The 15,181-nt window shown below is 41.0% G+C and overlaps 4 protein-coding genes across 4 annotated transcripts; 2 read left to right on the top strand and 2 right to left on the bottom strand.

The window, feature by feature from the left end:
- The first annotated feature begins 342 nt into the window (after positions 1 to 342).
- On the top strand, positions 343 to 2,894 carry LOC147214257 (uncharacterized). The gene is made up of 5 exons (XM_086141567.1): positions 343 to 742; positions 918 to 1,041; positions 1,163 to 1,284; positions 1,988 to 2,034; positions 2,163 to 2,894. Exons 1-5 carry the CDS (start codon positions 349 to 351, stop codon positions 2,328 to 2,330), a joined length of 855 nt encoding a protein of 284 aa, XP_085997693.1. The 5' UTR covers positions 343 to 348; the 3' UTR covers positions 2,331 to 2,894.
- Positions 2,895 to 4,175: 1,281 nt separating this feature from the next.
- LOC147214256 (pepsin A-like) lies at positions 4,176 to 6,974 on the bottom strand. The gene is made up of 9 exons (XM_086141130.1): positions 6,880 to 6,974; positions 6,636 to 6,777; positions 6,405 to 6,522; positions 5,519 to 5,637; positions 5,247 to 5,443; positions 5,020 to 5,136; positions 4,791 to 4,935; positions 4,563 to 4,661; positions 4,176 to 4,461 (listed from the first exon to the last, which is right to left on the bottom strand). The coding sequence occupies exons 1-9, from the start codon at positions 6,933 to 6,935 to the stop codon at positions 4,324 to 4,326; spliced, it is 1,131 nt and encodes a 376-aa protein (XP_085997256.1). The 5' UTR covers positions 6,936 to 6,974; the 3' UTR covers positions 4,176 to 4,323.
- Positions 6,975 to 8,148: 1,174 nt separating this feature from the next.
- Positions 8,149 to 9,978, bottom strand: prok1 (prokineticin 1). The gene is made up of 3 exons (XM_086141832.1): positions 9,843 to 9,978; positions 8,926 to 9,051; positions 8,149 to 8,595 (listed from the first exon to the last, which is right to left on the bottom strand). Exons 1-3 carry the CDS (start codon positions 9,915 to 9,917, stop codon positions 8,476 to 8,478), a joined length of 321 nt encoding a protein of 106 aa, XP_085997958.1. The 5' UTR covers positions 9,918 to 9,978; the 3' UTR covers positions 8,149 to 8,475.
- Positions 9,979 to 11,914: 1,936 nt separating this feature from the next.
- Positions 11,915 to 14,840, top strand: lamtor5 (late endosomal/lysosomal adaptor, MAPK and MTOR activator 5). Its single transcript, XM_086141502.1, has 4 exons — positions 11,915 to 12,049; positions 12,138 to 12,199; positions 13,229 to 13,346; positions 14,455 to 14,840. The coding sequence occupies exons 1-4, from the start codon at positions 12,015 to 12,017 to the stop codon at positions 14,513 to 14,515; spliced, it is 276 nt and encodes a 91-aa protein (XP_085997628.1). The 5' UTR covers positions 11,915 to 12,014; the 3' UTR covers positions 14,516 to 14,840.
- The last annotated feature ends 341 nt before the right edge of the window (positions 14,841 to 15,181 follow it).

Below are 15,181 nucleotides of genomic sequence, written 5' to 3'. Positions count from 1 at the left end.
AGCGGTTTATATAATGAATGAATGAATATTGCAGTCACGGGAAAAAGGTGTGAGAACAGCAATTTACACATTTAACCCTTAACATCCCCGTGTAGTTAATTTTTTTTTCATCGACAGTTTTGATCTTATAGGTTTTTTTTTTTAAATTTAAACGCATCAAAATACATCAAAATACATCATAACGCTGTAAAAAACCTCAACTAACTGAGGCAAAAGAAATCTGTTGCACCCTTCAGCTGACAAACTGACAACTTCCTCCTTGGTTTGGCATGGAGGGGCATTTCCTGATATTTAAGAAGAGGGGAATCTGTCTGACGGTGTTGCGCTACCATGAATATTCTCCCGAAGATGAAGACTTCCCATGTCATATTTTGCTTTCCGTACCTTTTTATTTCCTGTGCCTATTGGAACACGTCATTTGCTTTTCCCCATTCACCTCGATCAACAGGGCAGCAGAGGACCGAGGAGTTTGAAAACATTTTGCTGCGTCTTACCTTTCCGTCGTTTTACAACGGTTACAGCAAGGCCTGCTGCAAACTCTACCCGGGACGCTGCTACACGCTGCTGGACAGCGCCGGCTACACCTGTGATTCACTGAAAGGAAGAGTGACGACAACCAAGAGAGACGGCTTGATTGAATTCAGAATTTCCAAAGTGGGTTTGGAGGATGGAGGTTATTACAGGTGCATTGTGCTTGGCACTCAGCCCCATATCTACAAGGACTACTATGTCGAAGTGTCTGGTAAGTGGCTTTTATTTAATGTTATAAATGTTTCTGATGCACTTGGGAGTGAGTGCTTTAATTTGTCACTGGAGGCGGAAAAATTAGAAATTCGCAAGATTGATGCAACATCTACGTTTACTTCAGCTCGTACGTAGGCTTTCTCGTCTTTGCTGATAGCTGTGAATTTTCGCAGTAATTTCAAATCACTCCGGCAAATCTGACGCTGCACCGACGACCGTCACGGCTCCCGGCGGCCCCGGTTCAACCCCGGACCCCACCGGGCCTGCCGTGGCCCCGGACACCGGCCACAACTCCAAGTATTCATTCTTTCAATTCCTTGTTTTTGTCGTTGTCTTGCAATTCACTGGCCTTAAGGTTCTTTTGAGACAAATCAAAAGGCCCGCCTGATTAGAATTCCGCATCTTGTCTACTTTTCAGGGCTCCCTGGAGCGTTGGCCTGCGTCTGGCAGCTATCGTGTCCATCGCAGTGGCGATTTCAGTGACTTTGGCGATTTGGATTGTTTGTTTCACGATCAAGACGAAGCTAAACAAGAAACTGGGTCGGTGGATTTGTTGAACTTCTGGAAATATTTTTGTGACTGTAACTGGAGCCCTGATCTATTTTTAGTTCCTGGGTGATTGAATTACCCCCCCCTCCAAAAAAAAAGTCTGCTCAGATGGAAATCTTTCTCGTGCTTATAGCAATGTTTGCGAAGTGCTTTGATCAACATTTCTAATTTATGTATGATTCATTGCCACTTCCACTTTTTTAAACTCAGAATCTGCCAGCTGCTTTTGACTGATCTGTTCAGATTCCTCTTTGCTGACACTGAAACTAGATATCTCTTTTCTTTCAAAACATTATCAAATCAATCATTTTAATTGTGTTTTCATGCCAATCATTTAGACTAATATTTTTATCTTCTGAATCCTTTTTTTCCACAATGTTTTTTTTTGCCAACCACAGGGTAAAAATCTAATTTCTTACAAAATAATGGAGAAAATATGCTAATAACAACTTTTTTTTTCCTAAAAGCTCATTTAACTTGTCTTTAAAATGTGGTAAATACAATGCAAGATATTCAGGCTGCAGAGGTAACACAGGGAGAAAAACAAGCTTCTGGAATCTCATGGCTCCTGGTGAAAAGAGTTACGCGACAGTCGAATATTAAAATGTCGGGATTGTTCATTTCATTCATCGTGGAGGATTTGATCAACAAATTGAACGGGCTTGACTTGACGCCCTTTTTTTTTTTTTTGCAGACAAGAACGAAGGAACTGGGAGTGAGTCATTGAGACAAGAGGCTCCGGTAGGTGCTAAACAGGGATAGTGTCGCACCAGTGATTCACTATCACACATTCGCATCAGGAAGAATTCGTGATGCATTTCTGGAGTCTCCCCGGAGCCGATTTTGCAACCAATTTTCTCTTTCCGCAGGAGACGGCTGGCATCGTCTACACCACGGTGGCCTTTGGAGCTCAGCGGGAACCCTCAGAGCTGTACGCAAGCAACAACAACATACGCAAAACGCGCACGTTGGCCCCCGTCTGGAGGACCGATCGAGACGGCATGGTGGAGTATTCCACTCTCGCAATCCACAAGTGAAAGTGCAGGAGGTTTCTGATTTAAATTCCCAACCGATTTCAAATTAGCGCCAGCAAGTGTAATTTAAGGACGACGTGAAATCCCACACCTGCAGTGTTTTCACGTCTGCTTGGGCCTCAATGCCAGCGCCTTCACATCAGATACCACTATACGTTTGTGTCCTTTTGGATAACAAGAGTAGGATTACAAATCGCTGTTGTGTTTTCTGACAGGGGGTCTTTATGTGCGCGCTTCTCCGTTTTCTCCTTGTATCTGCATGGGTTTTCCTCCGCCTTCTTCGCTGTCCTCTGACAGTCCAAAAACATGCTGTTGGTTAACCTGAGCATCTAAATTGCCCAAATGTATTGTAACGAGTCACGAATGTTGGGGTTTGTGTTGATGCTTATTTCTGTGTGATTTTAGGGGTTGCTGGGAATTTAGTGGGTGCGGTTTGGGGTGCAAGGAATCCTGTTTTTTTTTTTTTACCTGGAATTGAGGGGGAACAGTTGGTTGTATAGCTGGCTTGTGTGGCGTGGCTGTAGCCAACAACAGCTATTGCTTATTAAACGGATGTTTTATCGTCAACCAGGTGTTTTCCCTGATGAAAAGGCTACAGTATGAATGAGAGTGAATGGTTTTATGTCTAAATATGACAAGTGAATGAGAGGGTGAATAACTGTATGTCTATATATGAAAGTATGGATGAGAGAGTGAATAATTTTATGCCTCTATATGTCATTTGAATGAGAGAGTGAATGTATGCGTGCCTTTATATGTGAATGAGAGAGTGAATGTTTGTATTTCCATCTATCCATTATCTCCCATTTACCATACTTAGGGTCGAGGGGGATGCCGGGGTTCACCCTGGACAGGTCGCAAGCCAACAGACAACAGCAGACAACCATTCACTCTCTCATTCACACATCTGGGTAATTTTCCCAATTATTCCAAATAACCCATTGCAAGTTTTTGGACCGAAGAACCCGGAGAACATTTACACTCCACACAGAAAGGCCCCTATCAGAAACAAACCAGGGTCCTTCATGCTGTGAGGCAGAAGTGCTGACCACTGCGCCACTGTGCTACCCTCAATGCATGTCTCCATATGAAATGTGAATGAGAGTGATTGTATGCTTGTCTCCATCTGACATATGAATGAGAGTGAAAAGGTGTACGTCTATATATGACATGTGAATGAGTGAGTGAATGGTTGTTTGTCTCTACATGTGGCCCTGTGATTGGCTGGCGACCGGGCGAGGGCGAACCCTGTCTATCCCAACGAGAGAATAAATGTTTGTGTCTCTCTTGCTCGGCCCAAACCTGAACTGAATGAATGAATGTCATGTGTTCCAGGATCACATTAGGTTGTGTCCCTTTAACCGAAATGAAGATGTCTGAAATTATTAGATCACCAAGCGCATAAATCTATTAAAATTTCAATTCACATTTGTCTCAGTTTAAAACCCTCCACGCTATGAGTCCCGTTCACAAACTCGGATGCTGGATGGTTGTCAGATCCTGTCATCTGTTATCACGTCAGTGTTTGTCCTTTTCAAACTTCATCTAGATTACAGCCTCAGAAGCTTCCCGGTCCCGATGTGAGGCCCGCTCGATATTCTATTCTGAGTCCATCCATTCTTTGCAGAAAAAAAGTAAGAAAAAAAAGCCGGTGATCTTTTTTTTTTGTGTGTCCTCGGTTAAGGGGTCACGTTTCTCTTAAGAGAGAATGAATGAACCGTCTGGAGTCGTCGCTGTTCCTGACATTTCGGTCCGACCAGGAAGCACAAAACCGGCGAAAATGGAAAAAAAAAATGTTTTGAAGTGGTGTCACCCGCAGAGAGAAAAAAAACACACACACAAAATTAATCTTTTTTGCTATAATCTCTTTAATCCGATTGCAGCTGTCAGAAGATTCACATATCTAATTCTATAATCTCCAAAGTTAGGCTTTTTTCATATGCAAGTGTTATTTTACAGACAGAGCTGCTATAGAGAAATTCAATCATCTGTCAGATTACACAGCCTTGGCCAGTCCAATTCTGGGTCCCTGGGTATCGAAAATGGAGTAGTACTCCCTGATGAAGACATCTCCCAGGATCCAGAGAGGTGAATAACCGTCGGTGCCAAAGCCGGTGTTGCAACCATAGGGGCTCTGCGGCGAAGGCAAGAGAAAACAGCATTATTAAACTAGGAAATTCATAATGGAGATTTCGTCAATTCAGACGGTGTTGATTGTGCGGCGGTCTAGTTCACCTGAGAGACGTAGGCAGTTGCAGGGACGGTGAAAGAGTTGCCGTTGAGGGTGAAGGTGATATCGGGCATTTGCTGGATGTTCTGGCAGTTCACCCGAGCCTGTGAATACAACATTTCACAAGAGTGGTTGTATTTTCCAGGGTTTCACATTATATGTTTGTTTAATGAAATTTGCATGGTAAGCTGTAATATCGACACAAGAATTGATGATAAGATGGTAGGACTAACCTCTCCATACTGTGTCTGTGAAGCGCCGACCCAACTATTGATGTTGTTGATATCATTAATGGGGCCGACGATCTGGGACGTGCCAGTGTCAATAATGGCCTGGCAACCGCCGCTGCAGGCCACCACATTTCCGTTGATGGTAACACTTTGGGGGAACAGCAGGAGTCAGATCGGGAGGCTCTGCGCATCTTGTCTTTGAGTTATTCATTGAAGGCGTAATCGTCTTTACCTGTCCATGCTGATCTGCCAGTAGGTGGCAGAGGTCAGAGGGATCCAGGTGATAGATCCAGTGAAGTGGGATTGATCAACACCGCCAAACACCACCTCGCTTCCGGCTGAAGCATCTCTGAGGGAGGGAAAATATAGGTTCATTAATAGCGTCACTGAAAAAGACACGCGCGTGGAAAGAAGACGAGAAAGATGAGGCCAACACAAATGCAGATTATCAATCCAAACCTGCTCAGGTAGACGGAGAACAGAGGCTCGGACACCAGTTGCTGACTGATCATGTTGTCAAAGACGGGCACAACGTTGTCGGAGGCGATGGACTGGAAAGCCAATCCCAGGATTCCATCTGCTGCCATGTGAGCCATGAAAGGAGCCTCTGACTGGCTCAGGCCAAATACTTGGTTGGCAACAGAGATGCCGCCGACCTGGACACAACAGATAGCTGTCAGTTGCAGTTCATGCAGAAACGGGAACTTCAAATCTAACTCTATATAAGTTACCTGAACGGTGTCGCTACCCAGACGTCCAGTCATACTGCCAGTTCCATATCTGATAGACAGAGCCTGGCCATCCCATCTGAAGGTGGAGGACTGCTGTGGGTTGAACTTCCTGTGGACAGCTGCAAAGAAACATTTTGCGCACAGGCATTTTACGACCGGTCATGTCCGAGCATTTGGATCTTGTGTATTATGCCGGATACGCTGTAAGTTGACGCGATATACTGGCCCGCTCATCTAAGTATTTTAGATATTTTGATTAATTGACAGCCTGTAAGCAAGAAATAATAATGCAATAATGCAAGAAAATAAAAAAAAATTAAAAATCAGTTGCAATTACGGCTCATGTAATCAACTTGGATAATTAAGCCAGAGAAAAAAAAACTTGAGTTGATTATATTCCCAAAGATTAGTGTTCTAGTTTTGTTTTTTCACTTTTCTTCTGGTGCATTACAGAATGAAAGGCACATGGTTTAACTTCTCTCGCCATATGAACCTCCCTTGTGCTTCTACCGTTGACCTGATCATTACTTGACAGAAAAACCCTCCTCTTTAGAATATCCCATCGATATAGGACTGTTTTTATCCATCTTGTAGCTACGTTGTGACTCCTTTAGCTTTGCAATTAATTATTTTACAACATATTTTAAATTTCCCTTTTGAAAGTAAGCTCTGTTTCATAAAGCACTTGCTTCTTTTAAAAACAGCTTTGGAAAAACCTGTTCGGTAACTGTTATTATTGCAAATTTGATCGTGATATTATATCATAGCTTTAATTTTGTCATGTGCAAGAAAACTAAAATGGCTTAAATACAGTGTCATCCCTACGGGATCACTCCTAAACGCCCCTAAAAAAATAAAATTAAGCTGGTTCTACAGCGGGACTCACCGCAGGCCTGGCTTCCGCAGTAAACCGAAGGGACCCACAGGTTGGAGGAGCCGGTATCAAAGATCACACTGAAGGACTGAGGAGGGTTTCCAATGGAGATCACGCCATAGTAGCTCAACTAGAAGGGAACCACGAGAAAAACATAATATGACTGTTCAAGAAACAACTAAAATGCTGCACAACCATCTGTTTAGAATTATGATAGTTCCGTCCGCCCTTTTCTAGACTTACATCAGCATCGTTGGTCATTTGCTCGGTTCCAAACTGGTTGAACTTTGCCATTGGGTGGTATGGGTACAGCTTCCTGAACTCCTCCCACAGTCCTTTCTCCTGCAGGGATTCCCTGGCAGTCTTTCCCTTGATGAGGGGAATTCTACAAAAACAACGACAAAGTGATCAACTCAACGGTCGAATCTTGACGTCCGGCACTTTTTCATCGGAGGAAGTAGAAAGCAATATTTTCAGTTAGACTTACTTGTGGAGGCATTCTGAGAAAGCCACCAGGGCAGACAGGATCACAAGCCACTTCATCGTGTTGCTGGATTTACCTTCTGACTCGGTCGAGTGAAGTTCCAGTTGCAGCCCAGGTCTTATATACTGTTCACCAGGTCAAAGTTGTGTCCCCTAAATTCCTCTTCAAACAACCTGTATCAGATTAAGATAAGAAAAGTGTAATACCCTATCAAAGGCTGCTTATCCAGCCGCAAATATCCACTTGAAAACCGAACAATGAAAACTTTGCAGAATATTTTTTGGTTGAAAAAAATATGAATTCGGTTTAAATTAATTCACTAGCTATGTCTTTTCTTCATCTTGTAACTACATTTTAAATTTTAAAAATATTATTGCTAAACAAATTGTTTGAATCAGGCTTAAATGCGAGACACGTGGCAAAACAGTGTACACATACTTATTCTGAGGACATGAAGATAAGATTTGATATGGAAAATTAAATTTTCGCAGGAGTGTAGATTAAGATTACTTGTTTTCTTTTCAGATAACACTAGAACAACAAACAGTGAGATGCAAGAAAAGTTTGCACTCTGAACAATGAAATGCTATTTTTCAATCTTTTTCTGTTTTTTCAGTCTCGATAAGTGAAGCACCTTGGTCACCTTGGTTTTTGTATGCAGGTGATAGATGACTTTTGATTCGTTTAAAAAAAAAAAAACCTTCATTCAAATAATTCTCCTTCAATTCAACTAAAATATAAAAATAGTTACACATTTTGATAGTAAGTTATAACTGCTGTCATAACTCTGCATTGACATCTGTACTTAACAACATAGGGCAAACTCTTACAGCCTTCAGAGCTCACTGTATTACCAATTCTTTGTATTCAGTATCATTCATTCATTTCTCTTCTATTTTTACTTTCAAATTGGTTGGAGTGTACGCTTGCATATGTGAGTGTGTGTGTGTGTGTGTGTGTGTGTGTGTGTGTATACATGAGTGTGTGTTTGTGATAGACTCATTTTTACAGCATTAATATGTTTTATCACTTATATTTGTTTTTGATTACACATAATAGATGTACCAGGGTAATAACCCTTTGGATCAAACACCAGCGAACAAACACCGTTGGGTAGCAGTTTAGGGGTTTTGCAAGGTCATTAAAACGCACGTGTGCTCTGACCTTCAGTGTAATCGCAGCCATTGAAACCACTTGACACCCTGATCCTGTATTAATGTGTTTAATCAAGAAACATGAGGAGAATGACAGTGGAAAATGCTGTCATTATACTTTTATTGGCAATGACATTTTTCATACATTCTCTTGATACATTAAAGTGAGCATAAGAAAACAGCACATCGTAACAGTTCACAAATAGCTTCTAGAGGAACATTGTTTCTTCAAAATAAAGACGTCAGTCGTGGCTCTTGTTAGTTGATTATAATGTGTTAGTAACACTTTTTGCGTCCCTGTGGAATGGGTTGTTACAATCAAATCGTATTGTTGTGCATGGGGTGCACGAGAAAGGTACATGATCAGCGAAGAAGTAAGGTGAGGTTTTGCTCCACGACCTGTTCAAGTCTTCAATTCAGTGTGGTTTCAGGTGTTAACGCTCCATTAAAAGTCCATGTTTTTGAAGTCATCAGTACATCTATATTTGTTATCGGCATACCTGATGCACACTAAGTGGGGGAGGCAGGGGCAAGTGTGATGTTGTCTTTTCCCAGGATATGGCACCTAAAAGCGAAAGAAAAGCGGGGTCATCCAAAATGTTGACAAGCGGACCTGCGGATCTTTAATCGCCCTAACTCGGTGACAGATAGTGTTCGCAGAACTTATAGGTCTTATCTGAAGATAATCAAAATGATGCATGGCTCCGATTGCCTGCCTCGGAACGGAGAAAATCGATAACCTCTGCCATTATCAGCAGCATTTCAAAAGCTGCCGTTACCCAGGCCAGAGGTAAGCGTGGTCTAAATTTCTGCTAATGGCGAAAACAAGTGTAAGGGAAAGTGCGTAAATCAGAGAGTGATGCCGTAAAGTCGGAGAGCTCTGATTTGTACCCGCCTTGTGGCTGAAGGGGTGGCATTCATCCCCTTCCATTCCTCTTGGGACGCACATCCTGAGACCCCTCAGCCACAGACTGACTGCACAGCACAGACCCAAACCACACTGCGCATCTCTTTCACATGCCTGGGGCAGAGACAGAGAGAGGGAGAGACACACAAGGCGGTAGAAAGGCAGGCAGATGCTAATAAAAGAGCCCGACATCCCTAAAGGGAAAGTAAAAGGAGAGATTTGATGGCAGTTAATTATTTGGATTAATTCATTTCATCAATTCAATTTACTCCAATTCTTGTTTGAATCATATTTTACATAATGAAGCTCTAAACGCTCGGCCTCGCATATACATAATTCACTTACAAATGAATATCAATCTGATGGCAGAGGTCATTTCCTCTAATTTTTCCAGGGTACGAGAAGCGGAGGAGGATGCGGTTTCCAGGGAGACATGCTTTATCAAATCTAATAGAATTGTCAATAAATGCTACGTTATAACAGAATCAGTATCTTCATTTAGAGAAGAGCAAACAATGATATGAAAAAATTAGCAAGCATTTAATATTCATAAACAAAGGTTCTTTTATCCCGCAGATGGGGATGAATCAAATTGTAAAATAGTCGGTTTGTCAAAAAATTCCCAGTACATTTTGTGATCATCAGCTGCATCCCTGAAACGTTGGGACTGATGCTTTCCCCTTTGTGCTATCGTTGCCGTTGCAGCATCGATGGATTTTGCAAGGAAGTCGGGAAGGCTCGGAGTACCTGGGCTCTCGTCGCGTGGGGTACCCTAACTGATTTCATAATAAACATTAACGCCACAGCAAATGTCTGACTAGATACTGATTAGATGTTTGCTGAAATCCTGCCGACCGATCCGCAAATTAACCAAAATAGACAATTCGTAAAAACTTTTCCCTCACCCCTGTGATGACAGCTCCTTTGGACCAACTCAGAGACATGAGGAGGAAGGACAGCATCACCGCCCTGAAGCCCATCACAGCAACAAGGGAGCTGAAATCTCTCAGTGGCTGTTGATTCTCTCTCCGCTACCTTGTTCTGGTTCCCCGGCGCTCCAGTCAATCATGAGCGTTCCCAGAACTCCTCAGAAGTGGGAGACACAGACTCTCCCTCTCTTTATCCATCACCCCCCCACACCTCCAGTCCTTCCCCCCCCCCATCCCCCACCCACTCCATTATATGAGTAAGCCCCCACGCCTGTCTCCGGAGAAGCTTTGGGATCATATTTAGCGATATGACAGCTGAGGGAGTGGCACTGTCCTCTCTACCTGTGGATTTTTGCCTCTCATTTGGTTCGACCACGCGTCTGCTGTATTGCGGTGGCAGGGCGACAACTAATTTCCCGTGACTAAGATGATCAAGACCGTGAAAATTATGGAAAAAAATACCTAACCAAGAACAAATGACATTAATTTGAGTTGAAGTGAACTTGACACCTCTTTTTCGAGAAAAGGGCACATGTTCCGTGACATTCGGTGTTATCAGTCTGTCCAAGGCGGTCGGGACAAGACAGATTAGTATCAAAGTCACATCACAAGTTTGCTAAAATAACCTCAGGCTGGAAGAGCCAGTTCTTTATCATAATATGGTATACATTTGCTGTGCATTTGTTTCTCTCTCAACTTGCCCTGAACAGTGACACGTGTTGCAAACATCTTGCATCGAAAAAGGACCAGAATGCTATCGTTTTTTTTTTTAAATATATATATCTTTTGCAGTATGACTCATTTATCATCAGCAGATATTGTTGGCTTATCATTCAGTATGGCTGGTAGACGCTGCTGTGCTTGTGATCGAAAAGGGTGTGATATTAAATGACCTCAACTCTTGAATGGAAAGGCCTTGAATGCATATTTTTGCAACTGGATGCATGACGAGAAAAATACACTGTATTCACTTGGAGGAGTTCAGGAAAAGATAGAAGAGAACCAGAAGCGTAGGCTATCCCATGCGTTAGTCAGCAGGGCAATACCCCGTCGCTGTGAAAGTGATGAATTCCACCAATGTACCAGCCATATAATTACATTCACCCATTTCTGCGCTGTCAGCAAGTCTCCCTGTCTTGGAACGGGCAGCACAAATCACACAGGGAGGTGAGCTCAGCCAGGGTTTGCAGCTAAGTGGAAGAAAACAGTGACAGAGACGGTAACAAACAAGACTCTCCAGTCACAAGTCACAATATTAAGACAATATTGTGAGTTGAATCAATAATGATACATATGCATTGTCTACGTAACTCTTTAGCAATAGAGCATACATTTAGTTGGAAATCGGAGGCCGATTTTCAGGGATTAAGAATTACTTACAAACTATGTTTGTAAATGCACTCTTGAAAGAAAATACGTGACTGCGGAGATATTTATAAGCCACCGCTGCTCATATATTTGCAGCATTTGATTTTTACAGCCAGGGAACCCTCTCTTTAGAACAGAGATAAAAAAGGGTTATCAATATGTTTTATACGTAGAAGATTAATTTCACTAAACATTTTACAACAGCTGCTGGGGCTTATTGATTGTGCAAATTATTGATGAAAAGGGCACCAATAAACCATTCCATGGCTTAACTAAGTAGTTTTAAGGAATTCATTAAGCGAGTTTATCTATCTATCTATTTATATATGTGAGTGTGTGTGTGTGTGTGTGTGTGTGTGTGTGTGTGTGTGTGTGTGTGTGTGTGTGTGTGTGTGTGTGTGTGTGTGTGCCATTTATATATGTGTAGATAGATAGATAGATAGATAGATAGATAGATAGATAGATAGATAATTAAAAATATATATCTGAAATTAATCTTTTATTTCAAATACTCATTTATGTGCTTCGAATTCTATTTCTTAGATTAACTTCTTGTTACATATACCATTTATGTTTACGAAAGAGTGTATTTTATTTATTAAACTTATCGCGGTTGTCGCTGTGTTTGGCTTCGCTTTTCGTTCTGTTTGTCCCTCACAGCGATTCTCGGCGCACGTGATCATCAGCTGACTTCAACCGGAAGTCAGGCATTTATAACAAACCCACAAGTGCAAACTTGTTTCTTTCTTTTTACTTTTTGGGATATTGAGGCTGATAATAATGGAGTCGACGCTGGAGCAGCACCTCGACGATACGTACGTTAGCATTGCATCGTACTTTAATTCGTATGACACATGTTTGCAAGAAAAGCATGAGTTTTTCGTCTTTATGTGTTTCTGACAGTATGAAGAACCCAGCAGTCGTGGGTGTTCTCTGTACCGACCAACAAGGACACAACCTGGGCTGTAAGAAAACGCAGAAATTCTACCTTAGCATTCGTGAATAATTAGATATTTTAAATGCGTTTCAGTTCCGAAAACTATCCTCAATGGGAGTAATACACGTAGAAAGATGGTATTAAAGTTATTGTTATCTCCCTATTTGATGCACATTCACAGAAATATGGCCAAAACCGTCATTTCGGTCAATTTAAGTCATTTTTTTTTCTCCTGTAACGTATACTCGTTTCTTATCTACTTTCTGAGACAGATCGGGTACAGTAGCATCCTAGCGGCATCTAGTGGCAATTATTGGTAGCTCAGCTGTGGCCTTGTGCCAGGATCTCACACTGACAGATTTTTTTTCAGAAATCTCCATAGTTATGCATGTGATATGTGTATAGGAGGAAATCAGATTACACATTTTCTGATGTCACTGATTCTTTCTTAATGTTCATTTGCTCCAAAATTAAGCCCTTTGAGCTGCTGCTGTTTTAAAAAGTAATGCATAAATCCTGCAGATTGGTGCAGGGCATATGATGTAATTTGAAACAGATAGAAAAGTTATGGAAGCCTTTGCTTTATTTAAGTTAGTCAAATGGAAGCAAAATGGTAAATGACATTTTTTTTTTTTTTTAGAGTCAACTGGTGGTTTGAAATGACCACTATACATCTATAAATAAGTTAGTAATAATTCTAGCTTGCAAAGTTTTACAATCTGTTTTGTGAACCAGCAGTAAACCAACTTTATTGCTGTGTGAACAGTTTTATACGTTATTCACATCGCTCTCATACACAAACCCCGAATATTATCACGTGTCCTGTCATCTAACTTTTAACAGCCTTTCACTGTGAAATATAAACTCCTTCCTCAGGGATGTGTAAAAATACATCACATGCATATTCTGTGTGCAAAGATTAGAATAGTACAGTTTAGAACTTTATTCGCTACTGTTTATGTAAGACAAGGTAGTTACATGTGTAGTTGTGGTTAATGAGTACTTGATTCACTGTCTTTACTGTGCTACACACTGAGATCTATATGATCACTGCCAGGCCGTGGCTCCCTGTCCGACGAACATGGTGGCGTTGTGTCAGTTTTAGCCAAACAAGCTGCAGCTCTCAGCCGAGACCCGACAGACACTCCGACGGTGTGCCTGGAGTCTGACTCAGGGTGAGCGATGACTCAGCCATTTTACTCTACTGTCTGGTTGCCTTATCTGCACATCCAATAGTATTTTCTCATAAACGGGGAGAACAATAAATCTCAATCATAATTAAAGGCTGCCCATCTCAAAAATGCATCAACTGATAATTACTTAAATGCAGCTAATTAGTTTTAGTTGTCATCACCTCTATACTGCATATATGAATGTACCGTGTGAACATAAGAAAAGATCATTGTTTTGTATATGCAATCTTCAGATTCAAGATTCACCTCCAAAGTTGATATAACAAATCAGTGGTGATTATATTAACTGAATGATTAAGCCTACAGAGAGAAAGTAGGCTGTATAATAGTTTTTGTTTTTATTTCGGATGTAATTTTGAATCTTTACAGCATGCCTGTTAGTTGCATTAATATCATATAAGTTGTTATCTCCTTTTGATATTTTGCCTTGAACAACATCTATTCAAATGTGCTAATATGAAAGCAGACTTTTGTTGGTGGCAGTTTTTGACAAACATAAGAAAAATAATAGCATTAACATTAATTGCAACTAAAGTTTTCTCAACTGTCTTATAATTCCTTCTTGCACTGTTGGGGGGAGAAATGTGTTGGATCAGTTTCCTTGAAATGGATGGGTGGTTGTGATTTGTGTCTTCGCTCAAATGCAGGCAAAGGGATTTCTTTGTTTTTTTGCATGTCTGTGCTGCCACCTTCTGGAAGCCTCTTCTTCTAATTCATTGTCATAACTGACTTGCGACTCTAAGCAGCACTTGGTGTTGCAACAAAAGGATTCGAAATGTTAAATGTCATACATACTACTGCGGATTCTACTGCTGGCTGCAAGGAAAAGTGGCATGGTTACAGAATATTTAAAAGGAAAAAACAGGAAGAAATGTAATTCTAAAACTAACTATTAACTAGTTCCATTTATTTTTACCAAACCTCAATAAATGTCTCAGGTCATCAGCATATGATAATTATTTGCTTGAAATGTAAACACTTGATATCTAAATTAATATATATTTCAGCCCTCCACTTTCCATCTGTTTCACTCCAAAGTCTGAATGAATTAATGGATGAATTATCCTTTTTTTTCTCCCGTGTTTTTCAGGAACATTCTGGTGAGAAGTCACGGAACTATCACAGTGGCAGTACACAAGATAGCGTCGTAAAGGATTCGTCCGTACCTTGGAGTGTTGTTGTGAAGAACATGTACATACGAACACACAGCATAACTGCAAAATCTTAATATCCTCCGACAAAGATCTTCAGTTTGTGAAAGAAATCCAGAGCCTCCGGAGTTTTTATTGTGCTATTACTACTTTCGGCATGTTAACTTTATAGTCTGGAAATGTAATAGCAGTGTCTCTGCAATGCTATTTATGTATGGAGTTGGTCCTTTTTTTTCTTTCTAGTAATTGAAATGTTTTGTTTCCTCCTAGCCAGGAAGAGTCATTCAAAGAATAACTACACCGAATAAATTTTAACCTGACTTCACGTCGTCCCCCTTTTTCGTCCATATTATTCATTATTTTCTCCTTTTACCTAGTTTCATGGTTAACCCGCTCCTTTCAGGGAGGCAGGTGCGCTGAAACAAATGGACACAGAGGCTCCATTTGGACCTGCGTGCACGATGTACACATGGACAGTCCGGAGCGTGAAATTATTTTTTGATGGTATTTTCTTGTTTAGAAATCTGTGTCAGAGAACACAGACTGTTTGAGACGGATTTTCAAAGAATTCATTTAAAATAATTATTTTATTTAACAAAAAAACAAAACAAAAACTTGTGTTTCTTGAGCAAAGTTTACTCCAGAGGGGTGAGAACCGTGCTTGGT

Source organism: Fistularia commersonii, chromosome 34 (assembly GCF_037954325.1).
Source record: "Fistularia commersonii isolate RoL2024-O1a breed Wild chromosome 34, RoL_Fcom_v1.0, whole genome shotgun sequence".
NCBI classification, from domain to species: Eukaryota; Metazoa; Chordata; class Actinopteri; order Syngnathiformes; family Fistulariidae; genus Fistularia; species Fistularia commersonii.
This window is presented reverse-complemented; position numbering and strand designations above follow the sequence as displayed.